We start from the raw sequence: 16,427 nt of genomic DNA, 5'->3' as shown, positions 1-16,427 counted from the left end.
CAAGCACATGAGTGTGATGGTCAGGTGTCTGCAAACATTTGGTGATGTAGTGTATCTAAATAGATGAACACAAAATTTATTAAAATAACCCAAATAAGCAGAAATCCTATTGTATTTAGTATCTAATGGAAGACAAAAGTTTAGAATTTCTTGTTTATTTTTTAATGCTTTTGGGTAATTGGGTAATTTTATACACAAAACATATGCAGTCCCTGTCCTGGTATACTATTTTCAAAAAGTAATTATTATTTGAAATAATTTATTAAATATTTTTCACTCAAGATGATGAAAAGAGAGGGAAAAAAGCTTGGATCTCTGTTTTGAAGATTTGAATTTAATCTATTTTTAAGACCCTGAGAATATTTTTCCTCCTATTAATAATAATTAATATTTTGTGCTGTCTTCTCTGGAGAGAAGATCAGAATTGCGTCTCTGCCTGTAATGTCTAACAATGTGTGAGACGCTTGTAACAGGATCCTGATCCACTCCTCCATACAGAGCATATTAAACTCCTTTATATTCTTATCTTTGTGCAAGTGGACAGTCATTGCAAAACACAAAAATTTTGATGTTTCTTTCACCATTTCTGTTTTGATGGAGAAGCACGTTTGGCTTGTCTATCATCCTGTTGAAAGCTGTACAGCTGTCTGAAGTCTGAACCTCATGGCAGAGGCAACCAGGTTTCAGGCTGAACTATCCAGATACTTAGCCATCGATCTTCACAAGGTGTAGCTATGGGGGGATTTTATTTCTGGGTGGATAACGTAGCACATACAGCACACTCGTCTATATAAATGCGTCATATAACATCGACGCACACAGTGATCGTGTTCTAATGATATCCATAAAAGGTAAACAGAGTCATTACGATTCCATATTTAATTCCAGACGTCAAACGAATGCGTCCTTTGCATTTCATTGGCTACGAGTTGTACGAGTTCATACATTTTTTTCCATTTCTGTTTGAAAGCTACTAGCCAGCTAGTTACACTCTGAGCACAGGTATATCATCATGATTCCCGATGAAGTGCAGGCGGTTTGCTGCAGGAGAAGATAAAGAAGGACAGATCGGGGGTTCTCAATAAGGTTCCTCCTGTAAGTAGCATTTTCAGTGGTACAGTGTTTTATTTCCTACGCCTATTAACATTATTAATATGCTAAGACTGATTGATGCTTTAAATAATTCAATTCTGAACACCATCCCTGCTTCTGCTACTATCTGACATCCATCCATAAAGCATGAACGCATCACACATCACATATACTATACCACTTTAATGGCACAGACTATGCTGTGATTTTTAGTTTGCATATTTCTTCATCTGCCTCTGAAACGATTTCCTGCTTACACCACTTCCTGGACCACCAGCCACAAAGCAAACGTGCCGATGTTGCTTAGCATGACCAGAAAGTTTTATTCTGGTTTCTTCGTACCACAACACAACAGCCTCACTCTTGTTGAAGTATTGTATTTTTTGTGATATGCTCTCAATAAGAGATTCTTTCTTGCAACACAACTAGTTGTTATGAAAGTTTACAGCTTATCTGCTGATTTTGAAATTAAACGTCGCAATTCTGAAACTGTCATCTTTTTTTTTCCCCCCTTGTTCCTTCACAGTCTTGCTCACAGTGTGCTCATGGGTCCAATTCGCTGGTGAATTTCCAACCATTTCAGACGTGTTAAACCTTTAATTATCATCCTAATAGTGCTTAATGGTACTTTTATAACAGCATATGCATTTTTTATATGCATAGACCTGATCTGTCTTTTTTGTGTTAAAACTTTTTTAAGTTTTCTCCGTGATTTTACATGTGTGCAACCTCACCTTTATAGCCCAGAGAAACAGGACAGGGTTAAACGAAACAAAAAAATTGTCATAACTGAAAATAATACATTTTTCAAGAATGACCATTCTTATTCTTTATAGAGAGAAAAATACCATTTCTAAAAGTTTACAAAAACGTAAACAAAGATTAATAGTTTCTCATATTGCTTGAGCAAAGAGTGTGTATTATTGTGTGTAATATTTATTTTATACCATCTTTTTTTTTCATAATTATGGTATATTGCTCCTGTGAAAATATTATGATATATTTGTCATGGTAGTCAGAATTTTTTTTTAAAATTTAAATTAAAATGATTTTAAATTTTTGTTAATAGCATAGCTTGAATATGAGATTTTTTTTCTTTACCTGAAATGCTGTGCTATTATTAATGTCCAAAGATGTACTGTTAGCTTTCAGAGACGCAAACACACTACTACTAACCCATTTTATAAGCGTTCTACAGACCGATCGAGTTTCCCCGAATTATTTAAACCCTTCAGCAGGACTGGATCTCAATGTGTTTGTGTCTTTCCAGCTTTAACAGGTGCTGAGCGGATATTCTAAGGATCCAGTTACAAACCTTAAACTCCCTCTGCGTAGCAACAGCCTCCAGATATACTTCAAACACACACACACACACACACACACAGCAGAGCCAACACACTCACCTGTGGCTGCCAGCCTTCAGCACTGAGACCCCAGGATTGATAAGAGAATGATCAAATCAAGATCATGGAAATGGGAAAAGATTTGGACTTCCCAAAACTAGTTTCAGCTGGACACTGTAGATTTGTACCTAAGAGCTGCTGCTGTAATCATACAGACTGTCCTGTACTCATCCCAGGACTCCTGAACATCCTGTAAACACTCAGTCACACACAAACTGTCACCCTGAAGATTCTCTTTTGAGTCAAGTTCCTCTCAAGGTTTCTTCCTCATGTCATCTCAGGGAGTTTTTTTTCCGCCCACACAGCTGTGACCTCTGGATTCTTCATTAGGGATCTAAATGTGACAGCAGCGCAATATATATAAAATCAGAGATCACATTCTGATGTTTGGTGTGAACATTCACTGAAGTTCTTGACCTGTATCTGCATGATTTTACGCACTGCCGTGCTGCCACGTGATTGGCCGACTGGATAACTGCACAAACGAGAAGATGTACAGGTGTTCCTAATAAAGTGCACAGTGAGTGTATATCTGGATTTCTGTAAAGCTGCTTCGTGACATCGTCTAATATCACAGCATCCGTGTCTTTAGTGGACATTCTGTAGGACTCAGCTTACTTAGAAAGGACGGCACAATTGATATTTCTTTATACAAGTCTTTAATGCTTCATTTCCTTCAACAAAAAAAAATGCAGGTATTAACAGTGTTTAAATCAAACAATTTGGTTCTAGGCTACGAAAACAAACGCTGTGAGTCACATGTAGATAACGAACAGGAGCAAACAGAACAAAAGAGCCATGAGCAAAAAAAAAAAAAAAAAAAAGCAAAATAATAAACAAACAACTGCTACAGCGTGTTCAGTCCCTTTTGTGACATGGTGAAAGTTTACACACACACACACACACACACACACAGGAGCCCACATAAATACATTAAAAGGAAAAAAAAATAAATAATTACAAACAGGTTTTGATTATGGAAAGGAAGTCCAACAGTTAGTGATGTACTTCATGGGAATTACGCATGTGCCAATAATCATTAATAAAATACGATGCGATATTCAACACCGTTATCCGTGATTCCACAGAGGAGAATATTCCATGGACTCCATATGTCTGGAGAGAAGACATTACGACTAAGGAATAATGAGTTATGTACTAAAGCCTTATTCATAATAATATTATGAATTATGATAAAATGTTAGTCAGTTATCGCAATATTAGGATGGATTATTGGCACGTGCCTAATATCGACTGATCAGGCAGGGTAAAAGTGCTTTCACTACTCTGGATAAAAACATTGGCTACCGATGTTGTGTAAAGCACAGTCCTCCTCGCAAAACAGCACACACACTGTATCTTATTTTCCCTCTCACGCATTCACTTGCACACTTAAACACACACACAGTCTGCATGTTAAAGGCATACACATGCCGAAAATCATATACATCATATAGCCAATTTAAGCCCCGCCCCCTCTCTCTGTAAACGACTCCCCAACTCCTCTCTGCTGTTCAACAGTTTGTATTAAATTTATTAAGAAAAATGAACATTAAACATAATCATATTACCCAGAAACATTTCAGGAAATTGGCAAACGCTCACAAGAAAGTCAGGAAAAAAAAATTCGAACAAAAAAAAAAGTCATTGCAGCAAATCACCTTTCAGAGAAAAGGCTCCACCTCTACTCTTACGCTCTTAGGGAATATGCTAATGAAGGCGTGACCCAAAAGAAAAAAAAAAAAAAAAAAAAAAAAAAAAAAATTGCCAAACCAATATCCAATCTCCTCTCTGTCCTAACTCATTAACATTCGTGAATATGGCCCTGCCCTCTCTTGTTGTGGCCTTTACTCCCTTTCCATTTGTTCGAAACCCAAAATATGTACGGCAAAGCATCAACCAAGCGAATGCGTAATGAATGACCGGTTTCCCATTGTTTGTCTCATGAATATTCATTAGTAAACTCCACCCTCGTCGTGTTGTCGCTCCGCCCAAATTCACAGCCTCTGCTTCACCCAACTGTTTCAACTTTACAACCAATCAATTCTGAGTCATGAATATTCAAAAAATGCACATTGCCGACATTACTTGGTTTAAGAGTCAGCTTTTTTTCAGTTCTGACTTATGAATATTCATAGTCTATTAGAATATGCTAATGAAGGTAGAGTGATATCAGAAATGTCTACTGATTTGCTCCCAGTCTGGCTTGTGGCCGCATTATGATGTCACTCTACCCTCATCAGAACATCATAAAGGGCTATAAAGGGTTCTCAAGAGACACAACAGAAAAGTGTTCGCCCAATCGTCAGGAGTTCACGAGTTCAAACCCCCACAGCTATCTATGACCGGGAGTCAAGGGAGCAAAACTGGTGGTGTGTTCTTGGTGAGAGGGAAGGCATACTCTTTCCCCTGTCAGTCACAGTGTTACTAGCCAATCAGGGTGAGCTCATGTATGCAGAAGAGGGCAGACAGCACTTTCCTCCGAGTGCGTTATGCTCGTGTTAGCTTTCACCTTCTCGGGTTGGGAGCTGTCGTACGACCGGGGAGGTCGGTGGGAACCGGCAGGTGACCAAAATGGGAACGAAAAATTCTAATAAAGGCATGGAGATGACATCACAGGAGGTGATGAGCAACTGTGATTAAGTTATGAACCATATCATAATTGTCTAACTCCAAACGAACAAAATGGAGTGCAGCTTTTCAGGAAGAAAATACGCTCAAATGGCAACCTTCGCACCACACACATACACACAGACGAACGAACAAACAAACCATCAGTGCTTTAGACCTGGTGGGTTTATGAAAAGTTAACAGAGAAGCAGCTGTGGGTCGAGTTCCTGTTATATTTCTTACCAAATCCGAGTGACTGAAAAGACAGCAGGGACATTTGGCTTTTAGCTTTAGCACGGGGAGTCTTAGGGAAAATTTGTGCGTCTGATTGGACGAAGCAATACAGCCGAGGATTAGGCTCATAGCATCAGCCTTTCATATACACAGCGTCATGGGGAACTGGATGAAATGACAGCGCAGCTTTTTTCTTAAACTTTCAGCCTTCATGCACACAGTGTTGGGCGGGACGAAGCCTCTGATTGGACAGCTGGAGACGGAGCTCTCATCCCTGTGCTTGATTGGTTGGAATCGTTAACAAACATGATGATGAAGGGAAGCGTTGCAATTCTAACTTCACTGAACCCTGACAGAGTGGATTGCAAACATTTCGTTATTTACATTAGCTGGAGAGAAGAAAAAAAAAAAAAAAAAACATCTCCGACAGGGCGAGGGACAACCGAACTAGGTTTTAGCATTCTCAGGAGGAACCAGTGTGTCTGATTGGACGAGGGACAAGCGAGAGGCGGAGCTTGTCATCCCTGTGTTTGATTAGTTAGGTGAAAAATGGGCATGAGGAGGGTGAGAGAGAGAGAGAGAGAGAGAGAGAGAGAGAGAGAGAGAGCTATAGAGAAAAGGATCATGGGATAGCGAACTGCACCACCAGCTCTTCTTTGGCGTCCACCTTGATCTGCGAGATGGCACTGTAGGCGTAAGCCGCCACCTTACACACCTGTGAAAGAGACGCAGATCAACACTCTGCACCTTCGAAATATGCTTGTGTGTGTGTGTGTGTGTGTGTGGGTATATACCTGCTGGATATCGGAGTAGGGCACTAGGTCACTGGCGAGCACTTGGTGAGGTTGGGAGGTGAGGGAGGGAAGAGGAGGCGGCTTCTTTTGACTCAGAGTACTGCTCAACACCGCCAGCTTCGTGCTGTCACACACACACACACACACACACACACACACACAGAAATAACCACAAGTTAACACACCGTCAGGGGCGGGGCTTGATGAGCAGTCAGGTGGTCTATAATCCAATGTGTTATAATAAACACATTTCCTCAAAAATCTAACAGGATCGTTTTACCGGAGTGATAGTTTTCATCTCTACATTTATGCTTCATTAAAAATTATATATTTTTTTAATGCTTGTTTGTTTCATGTGTTTTTTTTTCTCTCCAACTCATGCATAGGGACAGGTTTGAAGTTTGACTGAATTCATTCTCATTTCACACTCAGATACATGCTTAATACACACAATGGAGTGCTGATGGTTGTATCCACACACACACACACACACACACACACACACACACACACACACACACACACAGACCTGTATTGCCTGGCTTTGTCCATGTACTCATGTTGCTCCATTCCCTGTGAGTCTGCAGCCGATACATCGATAATGTTCCTGAGAGAAAGAAAGAAACAAATCAGTTTATGTTTCCTGTAACACTGATATCCTTACAGACCCGTGTGTGTGTGTGTCTGTGTGTCTGTGTGTGTGTCTGTGTCTCACTGCGCGGTCTTGTTGATGATTGACAGCAGGGCCTGCTCGTCTGTGCGTGTGGACGAGATGTTGGCCGGGTTCCGCTCCGTCCCGTTTGGCGGTTTGCTGTCCGGGTTCGGGTGCGGAATCAGCGGTTTGCGCTCGTCTCCATCCTGTCGTGAGGAGCAAAAAAAAAAAAAAAAAAAAAAAAAAAGGTTGAGGTCAAACCCTACTGGAATAGAGAGATCTTCCCATGGCTGTGTCACAAACCACTCACTACAAAGTGCACTGTCCATTTCTTACAGTCACAGAATACCACAATTCATCGTGATTGGTTAGTGGAACAGCGTAGGAGGCACAGAATTCCCATAATGCACTGCTCTCTACTTCTTATTCACTACACGGCACCTTAAACTGAACTTCTTGTATTTGAATTAGTGTCCCTGCTATAATTTTTTTTTTTAATTAAACAAATAAAACATTAGCAGCATTTGGAACACAACCATTACACCCCTACTTATTTAAAATCAGAAAAAAAGGACAATAAAGAGTGTCCTAAATATTCCCCTAATAGGTGACGTAGCTGTCCACAGAAACAAGTTTGTCTCCTAAAACCTGACTCTCGTGTGTGTTGGACTCGGCTCTGCCCTGAATGCTAACGTTTCTTCCTAGAAGGTCAACTACTTCTTGAGCTTTCTTATTAAAGACTAGTGTTTGGGACACAGCCGTAAACATACCACACACTAACACACACTCAGGGTACAAACAGACTGAAAATCTATTCCTGTGGTCTAAAAGACTCACAGCGCCTTTTCCCGTTCACTAATTTAGGGAATGAGACGTGATTCTGTTGTTGACAGAATGGTTTAACGTGAGTCACGTTCCTGTGACTCCGTCCCTAACGTTCAAATAGGAACGGATGTGTTCAAAATGCCATCTTACTCACTGTACCCTATACTGGCAAATCCGGCGCACTGTAAAATGACTTCAGTCGTCTTTCTGCACTCGTACATCGACGTCTAACGCTCAGACTCCGTCTGTATGAGCTGTTACCATAGAAACGATAACGTACAAAAGCGACCATACTGATACAAATATAAACATAATATAAATATAAACCTTGTGATTTGCATTACAGACAAAACTAACTATCAGGGCTGCTGATATAGATAATATTATATTACAACTGACCAATCAGATGCAAGAATTTGACAGTGCTGTGGTCTAAATAATCTAAAACCCAGAAATTTTTAATTATTGCAAAGCTGTGTTTGGATCCCGTGAGGCTTTAGTCTAAGTAGTTCTATCTTTAGCCTAACTTTGACCTAGTGAAAGAGAAGCGACGAGGGATTAGGGGATGTTACCTGCAAGCATTTGGGACACTGCACCCTAACTGGGGCACTTAAACAAGTGCACTACAGTGAACCCTCACTCAGTGTATGCATGTATGTATGTATGAAGAGAGTTGGTATGATTTGCGCATGCGCAGAAACGAACTCCATTTACACAGCACTGGTTGCGCCCACAATATTATTATTTTTAAAAGGATATATATAGAAACATTTTTAACATCTCCATGATAATCTTTTCCAAAAAAAAAAGAATTTTTTTTTTTTTTTTTGCCTTTTCAGCCACATTTAAAGTGGTTAGAAACTAGCCCAAAAGCTAACCAACAACATATTTAGAGAATGTCAGCTCTAGAAACAAGCTAATACACCCGCATATATTTTTCACAGCTCGATAGTTTAATATATAATTACTTCAGAAGGAAATATTTCTGAGAAATTGGTGTTCATCATGCTAACATTGCTAACACACACAGAAAGAGAGAGAGAGAGAGAGAGAGTTACCTGTTCAGCTGTTTCGCTCTCGCTGCTGTAACAGCACCCCATTGCAGCTCGAGCTCAGTCGCACTTCCGCTTTCTCCCTCTTCACTTTTATATACGAGGGAATTTAAACCCTCTAAAATATATATATTATTATTTTTAAAAAATCCAAACTGTTCTGTGTGTGCTCTCTGGTGTTTCTGTTCGTGTTAAGGAGTGTCACATGACACCTTTCTCTGAACACAAGGCAACAACGTGACGACTTCCGCCATTATAGCTACTTCCGGAAACAGAACTACTTCCGGCATTTAGCTAAATCGCTAAAAAAAATTATTTGCTAAATTTTATAACCATTTTATCTTAAATGAGTGTTCGAAGTATAACAGCTACACACTTTAATTTTTATAGATCACCTTAAAACTTTAAAACGTCTACAAAAACTAAATAAAAAAAATTTTATTTTATTTTACTTCAGAATACAATCCTGTTTTAAAAACATTTCTCGTCAAGTCTGAGGGTTTTTTTTTTTTTTGGTAGATTTCTGAAATCTTGTTTGGAATGTGCTTTAAATGTTGTATATTTGGAAATATTTATTAATATTTATTAGCTCTGCATTGGAAATAAATCACAAATACGGACTCATTTGCTGAACCACAAAAAAAATGGCTTCCTGTGAGTTATATCATAAAGACGTTCTGGCTCTTTCTCAAAGCTTCCACTGTGTTCTTACACTACATACATTATACGGCCAAAAGTTTGTGCACCCCTGACCATCACACCCATATGTGCTTGTTGAACATCTCGTTCCAGCTGTTATAATGAGCTCCACTCTTCTGGGAAGTCTTTCCACTAGATGTTGGAGCGTGGCTGTGGGGATTTGTGTTCATTCAGCTACAAGAGCATTAGTGAGGTCAGGCGCTGATGTTGGGTAAGGAGTCTCCAGTTCCAGTTCATCCCAAAGGTGTTCAGTGGGGTTGAGATCAGGGCTCTGTGCAGGACACTCGAGTTCTTCCACTCCAACCTTCACACACCATGTCTTCATGGAGCTCACTTTGTGCACAGGGACATTGTCATGCTGGAACAGGTTTGAGTCTCTTAGTTCCAGTGAAGGGAAACTGTAAAGCTACAGCACACAAATACATCCTATACAATTGTGTGCTTCCAACTTTGTGGTAACAGTTTGGGGAAGAAGCACATATGGGTGTGATGGTCAGGGGTGCACAAACATTTGGCTGTATAGTGTACTATTTAATTATCTGCATGCAAATGAGTTCCTCTAAATGTCTTCTGTGCTGCGATTGGTGGGTTTGCGGCTCCTCCTGGGTCTGTGCCAGATGGAGGCCATGACTCGCTCCTGTTTGGTGACGGCACTGAAGTCCATCATCTTCAGATGAGGAAGGGCAGTGATGACGTAGTTTCTAATAACACGGGAATGAACAAACAAATAAATATCTGACCTTGCAGTTGGAGCCATGTGGCTGTGTCTCAAATGCTAGTCTGGTAACAGGTTATGCAGCATGACCTTTGACCTTTGATCTTTACCTGTAGCCATGCTCAGTTTCGATGATGTTTCCGTGTAGTGTGATGGTGTGCAGGAGCGGTAATGCCCCGAGCTTGTCCACCTCAGAGAAATTACATACGGAGTTACCATGCAGATACAACACACGCAACTCCACCAGCTCAGTCAGGACCTGAGATGGAGAAAGAAAGAGATGGTGTTGATGGTGTTGATGTGACCAGAAGCTGATCCTCCGTTTGAAAACACATTCTTTTCTTTGTGTAAATGTGTACCGGGTGAATGTGTGTGATGTCGTTGAAGGACAGGTCAAGCCAGGCGAGTCGTTTTGGCTCAGTGAATAAAGCAGACAGCGTCTCTGTAAGTCCGTTCATGTTCGATAAAAGGTTGTTGTTGAGACGGAGGACGCGGCTAGCAAACTTCCCCTCGGAGTTTCTCCAAGGTGTGTGCACTCCCTTATTGGGCTCTTCTGATAGAACATCTGACACACACACACACACACACACACACACATCATCATCATCATCATTATTGTCCTTTATTAATAAATTAAAAATGATAAATGTTGTCACTTTGCTGTGGTATAAGGGGAATAAAACACTTTGGATCACTTTGCTGTTTTTGTAAAATAATCAACTTTGGGGTGAAAACAATAACTGTTCATGACACCACCCCATCTTTGATTATTTTCCTATAATAGCATGACCCCCAAGTGTTTTATTCCTTACATAAAAGAATATTATTGCGTATTATTACGTGTTATAAGTTGGATTAAATAAAAAGAGCAAACCATGCTGGCTTGTATGCATTGTATCCCAGGGAGTGGGTATGTCACAAACAGAAAACCCGCTAGTTAAATTTAGGTTTAGCAATAAATAAGTGGAAGGTAGAAAAAAACAATACCAAATTTAATTAAAAGAGAGCGCTTGCGTTGGCCGGGAATCGAACCCGGGTCAACTGCTTGGAAGGCAGCTATGCTCACCACTATACCACCAACGCACGAGGGACCGAGAATCAAATAAACACAAGATAACGGTAACTATTATTATTATTATTATTATTATTATTATTTCCTATGTGACGTCAAATGGTTATTTCTTATATATTCTTTATATTTCGAAAAAATGTTATTTATTTATTTTATTATTATCTTTTTAAAAATATACACAATTCACTTCCGGACTACATATCTGTCCGAGTCACTCACGCGGCTGCCTGGACCAATCAAAGCACGCCGTCTCATACGGGCATTCTTGGCTTTAACATAAGTTTGTTTTTGCGCCGTTAAATATAATTTTACAACGTAAAATGATATTTGAAGCAATTTACAAAATAAAATGTTATTGGGTAAATTGGTTTGTTTACACACCTTCTACTGAGCACAGATCTTTAAAAGAGAAGTCCACAGGAGCTCCGAACATGTTTTACCTAAACTTATTCAATATAAAAATATATACATTTTAAACACACTATACACAGATTTTTTCAGTGTTATAACTTTTTAGCAAATGATAAATTTAGAATTAACAAGCAAACAATTACCAATTGTACAAACTAATCATCGGAGAGCAACCGGTGTCCCAAACATAAACGGTTACCAAGGAAACGAGCCGCACAGAATTATAGGAAATGTAGTTTCGTTGATCAGTGTGAGTTTTTCAGACTTACAGACCAGAGTGTATAAAGAAAATGTCGTCCCTTTAAACCTAATTAAGCTGTTTAATATATATATATATATATATATATATGTATATATATATATATATATATATATATATATATATATATATATATATATATATATATATATCCTATTATTTATCTGTTAATTGTTATTGAATCAACTCCTGATAGTGTATTGTTAATATATAAACAGTCTGTGATTAATATTTATAGTAGTTTAAATGTTAAATTAATATTAAATATTAAAATAAAATAGAAATTGTTTTGCAGTGCAACACACATTTGAAGAAGAATGCTATATATATATATAGAAAGAGTGTTTTTTTTAATTATTTCTCAAGATGTGAAGTTTGCAGTTCTACATAACAAAGCAGAAAATTAAAATAAAGAGAAACAAGCATAGTTTATTTTATTTATCTATTTATTTTTACTCCTAAATTGCTCTGTGCTCTGTGTGTGTGAGATTTCTAGCACTTCCTCAGGCCGCCGCTAGAGGGAGACACACCACAGGAAATAATTCACACTGCTGCTTTGAATGGGTGGAGTTTTGTTTCAGAGTTAGCTAACAAAGCTGAGGTTATATTCATTCAAAATTTAACACTGAGGCGACTGAAATCAGATTAGCCTTAAAGTGTCTCCTTTGGGAGAAATTTGTCTTGGGTAATCGAGAGAACACAGTTACGATACACACATACAACAACATCAAACTACTTTGACATACAATAACACCCTGTGTAACATAACAGCAGAAAATACACACCAAATGATACTTTTCTTTTTAATTTTAAACCATTAAATTGTGTCATGAGCAAAACAGTGTAGCTGTTGCCCTTACAGAGCGGTTCGGACTGTCTCACTCTTTTTCTCCCTCCGTTAGCTAAAAATGAAGTTGCTCTCTATGACATTGTGTTTTGTTGCAAATATAACAGCAGATGTTAATGAAGTAAGAAATAAAGCAGTTGCGGGGTTTGCATTTATAGGACAATAATCAGTGACGGGGTAGGGTGTGAAGCGGAGTTAATGTTACCTTTAGCTAGCTTATTTTACAGCTTATATACTATAGCTTATATTAGCTCACACATCCAAGATGGCGCCGCTAAGGAAGGCCGTTACTGCTCGTAACCCACACTGCAACTTGTGTATTTTGCACTATGAGACAATTTTTTTGCACACTACACTCCTCTAAAAGCTGCTAAACATTCCTCCAAGCTGCTAAACATATGTTTACATATAATGTCTATATTTGTAGGATGAGGGACGAGGCACTAAGGAAAAACATTTCACTACATTAATACGTCACATGTATGTAAAGTATGTGACAAATAAAGAACCTTGAACTTTTGAACCTTATTAGAGTAATGAACCTAGAAACAGTCGTTTCCCCTCTAGTCCCTCTTTTTTCTCTCTGTCTCTTGAAGTTAATTAAGAAAAATGAATAACGCAGCTTGCCATGTTACTGAGAAACCAGAAAGCGTAAACTCCTCTGTTCTGCAGACTTTCCCGTGGTCTAAAACTTAAAATTATAAAGCTCTGACACTGGAGACTCCTTCCATAAATGTTAAATCTCTTATAGAAAACAAACAGAAAACCATATCACCGAGTGTGTGTATATATATATATATATTTTTAAATATGCTTATGTGGACCTCCAAAGACATGCATTGTAGGCTGATTGGCATTTCCAAATTGACTGTGTGTGTGTGTGTGTGTGTGTGTGTGTGTGCGATCGTGCCTTGCGATGGATTGGTACCCCATCCAGGGTGTCCCCCGCCTTGTCCCCTCGACCCTGTGTAGGATAAGCGGTACGGAAAATGGATGGATGGATGTTTACATGGTATAGAAATGACAATATATTATTAATAAATCTGTGATTTGCAGCTGGAACTACTGTCGACGCTGCTGTTATAGAAAATTGGCCCTTACATTAGATTAGTCGCTGTGTCCTAAAGTGGATTATTTGGACAGCTGCAGCTGATTTCTTTCTAGCCCAGACTGTAGATCCCTGCAGCGACAGTCGTGTCAGGTGACACAAACGGACACGCACCGTCATCAGCACTGATTAAAAAGATGCACGCGGTTGTAATGAAAGTGAACAAGGTATATTATTTATTTTATACATATATCATATTTTTTCCCCTAAAATGCCTTTGGAATAGAGGAGAAAGTAAACGTGTAAAAAGTGTGTGTGTGTGTCTGTGTGTGTGTAAATGTAAGGATGTTTTTTTTTAGAGGCATCATCCTGTATCTGTGTTCACTCCATTAGTCAGAACTAAATAACCCCTGACCAGAGGACAACCGAGGTCTCACACACACACACACCCACACACACACTCACCACTTGGATAAAACACTGAAAGGCTTTTACCCGGCCTGAAACAGGAACACACATGGGAGCCACACACACACACACACACACACACACACACACACACAGTGTGGAATTTCACAGTAAGTGTTTCTTCACAGAGAAAGTGAGGCCTGTTTATTTGAGAATGAAAAACAGCTCAAACACACACAGAGACAGACAGACACACACACACACACACACACACACAGAATAACCATACCATCACTGACTTCTGCCTTGTATCCAATGCTGCATTTACCTCAGGTCATGTGATCAGGTCTTTTTTTTCCAGGAACCTTCCACATCCACAGCTCACTCTTCTGGTATGCGCTGTTTTGGGCAGTGAAATTTTCCAGGATTCTTCCATTTTCAGCTTCCTCACAGGCGTTGGTGGTATAGTGGTGAGCATAGCTGCCTTCCAAGCAGTTGACCCGGGTTCGATTCCCGGCCAACGCATCTGTTTTTCACCTTCCTGTGCTAAATTCATAGTTTTATGTTTGGTTGAACTTTTTTTTGACCATTTTCACCATTGAAGAAAACATATGTTTAACCTTTCAACCAAATATGCATGGTTTCACAACTCTCTCTCTCTCTCTCTCTCTCTGTCTCTCTCTCTCTCGCGCAACAATCTAATTTTTTAGCACAGAATTATCAAATACACAAAATGTGGTTAACAAGCATCCATGCTACACGCATCAGGACATTAAGGACAATCTAGATTTACTTGAAATGTATTATTTTTTTTCCAAATTAACAATTTACATTCAGTCTACATCTACATATTTGCCTATATGAGAGAATTTACTTTTCTTCTTCCCATGATCTTCAGAAACTTCCTGTTGAACATGTGACTAATGGAACTTTCGCAATATTTCATAGGGGTGATTGTGTTCAGGTAACAGGGTTAAGTGAATCTAAAATGTCCATTTTTCATAATCTATAATAGACAACTCTGGGAAAAATGACATTTCAAACATGAGATGTTAAAAGGATTCACACTATAATGCCAAAAATAATATTTTTGAATGAATTATATATAATTCAAGGTAAAGTGTAGTTATAGTGGGCTGGGACAGGCAACAATGCTGATTTCTATGTTCTATAAAATTTAATAATGTATAAGTTATTTATCTGAAACATTTTTAACATGTTTACTTTTCATTTACATACATATCTGTAAATGTAATAGCAGTCGGACACTACAGTCATGGAATCGCCCATCTAAACCCATAAACTAGCTTATGACTAGCTTATGAGGCTAACAGGTCAGCTAGGTAGCATATTATTATTTCGCTTATACACATTGTGAAAAGTCATGAAAAGAGGATAGAACTATCAGGAAGATCAACATTTACCTCAGATGTGGTGGTAAATTCAAAAGAAAATGCTCCGTTTGAATAAAATTCCACTGTAATTACGCATCAACCGCTAATCAAACCTCTACGGTTTCTGCCATGCTGAGAAGACGACAACTCGTTAGCACAGAGATTCTTTTAAGTCCTGAATTTGCAAAAGTAAGACACACAGTGAACGATTTACACACAGCAGCAAGGTTCATGAGTTGTGACGTGTTTTGTTTACGGCAGAACCCATGGACTGATGCTAAGTTTAATTCCAATCGAGTCTTTTTATAGCATCTGATAGAAACGTTGATATTCCTGATGCTTTGTTTCCTCTGTTACGGTGCCTTTACATTCTTTGGATATAAGATTTTAACAGCTATGTGCTAGCTAGGTACAAAATTAATTAACCAGTTGCCTAGCAACAGCATTCTCATGATTTTAAGCACATGAACAGCGAACATGTTGTATGATCACCTTCCTATTTCGAAAGCACAAATTCCTTACTAACACACCGCAACTGTACCAGCTATGTGTTTAGCTAGCTAGCTAGATTAGATGTATTGTTATTATTAATACATACCAAAGAAATGACATCATAGCAAGTGAAAATATCTTAAATATAGGCAAAGTTTAATCTTTCACACGAGGTTATTGTAAAACAAAAACAAGATTATTAAGGCCTTTTCCAGACATATTTAAAATTGTAAGAAAAAAAAAATATATATATATTATCTGATTTTTGTATATATTTCTATAATATACACTCACCGGCCACTTTAATAGGAACACCTGTATCCTTGCTCATGTGGCAGCATGCATAAAATCACGCAGATACAAGTCAAGAGCTTCAGTTAATGTTCTCAATGGTGAGAAAAACAAAAAACATCCAGGCAG

At 38.6% G+C, this 16,427-nt stretch overlaps 2 protein-coding genes and 2 non-coding genes across 4 annotated transcripts; 1 reads left to right on the top strand and 3 right to left on the bottom strand.

Annotated features, from left to right (window-relative positions):
* Positions 1–3,137: 3,137 nt before the first annotated feature.
* On the bottom strand, positions 3,138–8,864 carry lamtor1 (late endosomal/lysosomal adaptor, MAPK and MTOR activator 1). The gene is made up of 5 exons (XM_034310926.2): positions 8,669–8,864; positions 6,849–6,991; positions 6,663–6,740; positions 6,134–6,257; positions 3,138–6,054 (listed from the first exon to the last, which is right to left on the bottom strand). The coding sequence occupies exons 1-5, from the start codon at positions 8,708–8,710 to the stop codon at positions 5,962–5,964; spliced, it is 480 nt and encodes a 159-aa protein (XP_034166817.1). The 5' UTR covers positions 8,711–8,864; the 3' UTR covers positions 3,138–5,961.
* A 206-nt stretch (positions 8,865–9,070) lies between these two features.
* On the bottom strand, positions 9,071–11,771 carry lrrc51 (leucine rich repeat containing 51). The gene is made up of 5 exons (XM_026943574.3): positions 11,703–11,771; positions 11,530–11,593; positions 10,436–10,641; positions 10,187–10,335; positions 9,071–10,062 (listed from the first exon to the last, which is right to left on the bottom strand). Exons 2-5 carry the CDS (start codon positions 11,579–11,581, stop codon positions 9,921–9,923), a joined length of 549 nt encoding a protein of 182 aa, XP_026799375.1. The 5' UTR covers positions 11,582–11,593; positions 11,703–11,771; the 3' UTR covers positions 9,071–9,920.
* Positions 11,088–11,159, bottom strand: trnag-ucc (transfer RNA glycine (anticodon UCC)). The gene has a single exon. It is a non-coding gene; the product is annotated as a tRNA-Gly (tRNA).
* Positions 11,772–14,574: 2,803 nt separating the features above from the next.
* On the top strand, positions 14,575–14,646 carry trnag-ucc (transfer RNA glycine (anticodon UCC)). Its single transcript has one exon. It is a non-coding gene; the product is annotated as a tRNA-Gly (tRNA).
* Positions 14,647–16,427: the final 1,781 nt, after the last annotated feature.

This window comes from Pangasianodon hypophthalmus, chromosome 14 (assembly GCF_027358585.1).
Source record: "Pangasianodon hypophthalmus isolate fPanHyp1 chromosome 14, fPanHyp1.pri, whole genome shotgun sequence".
In the NCBI taxonomy this organism is placed as follows: Eukaryota; Metazoa; Chordata; class Actinopteri; order Siluriformes; family Pangasiidae; genus Pangasianodon; species Pangasianodon hypophthalmus.
Note: the sequence above shows the minus strand (reverse complement) of the source record. Positions and strands in the feature narration are given on the sequence as shown.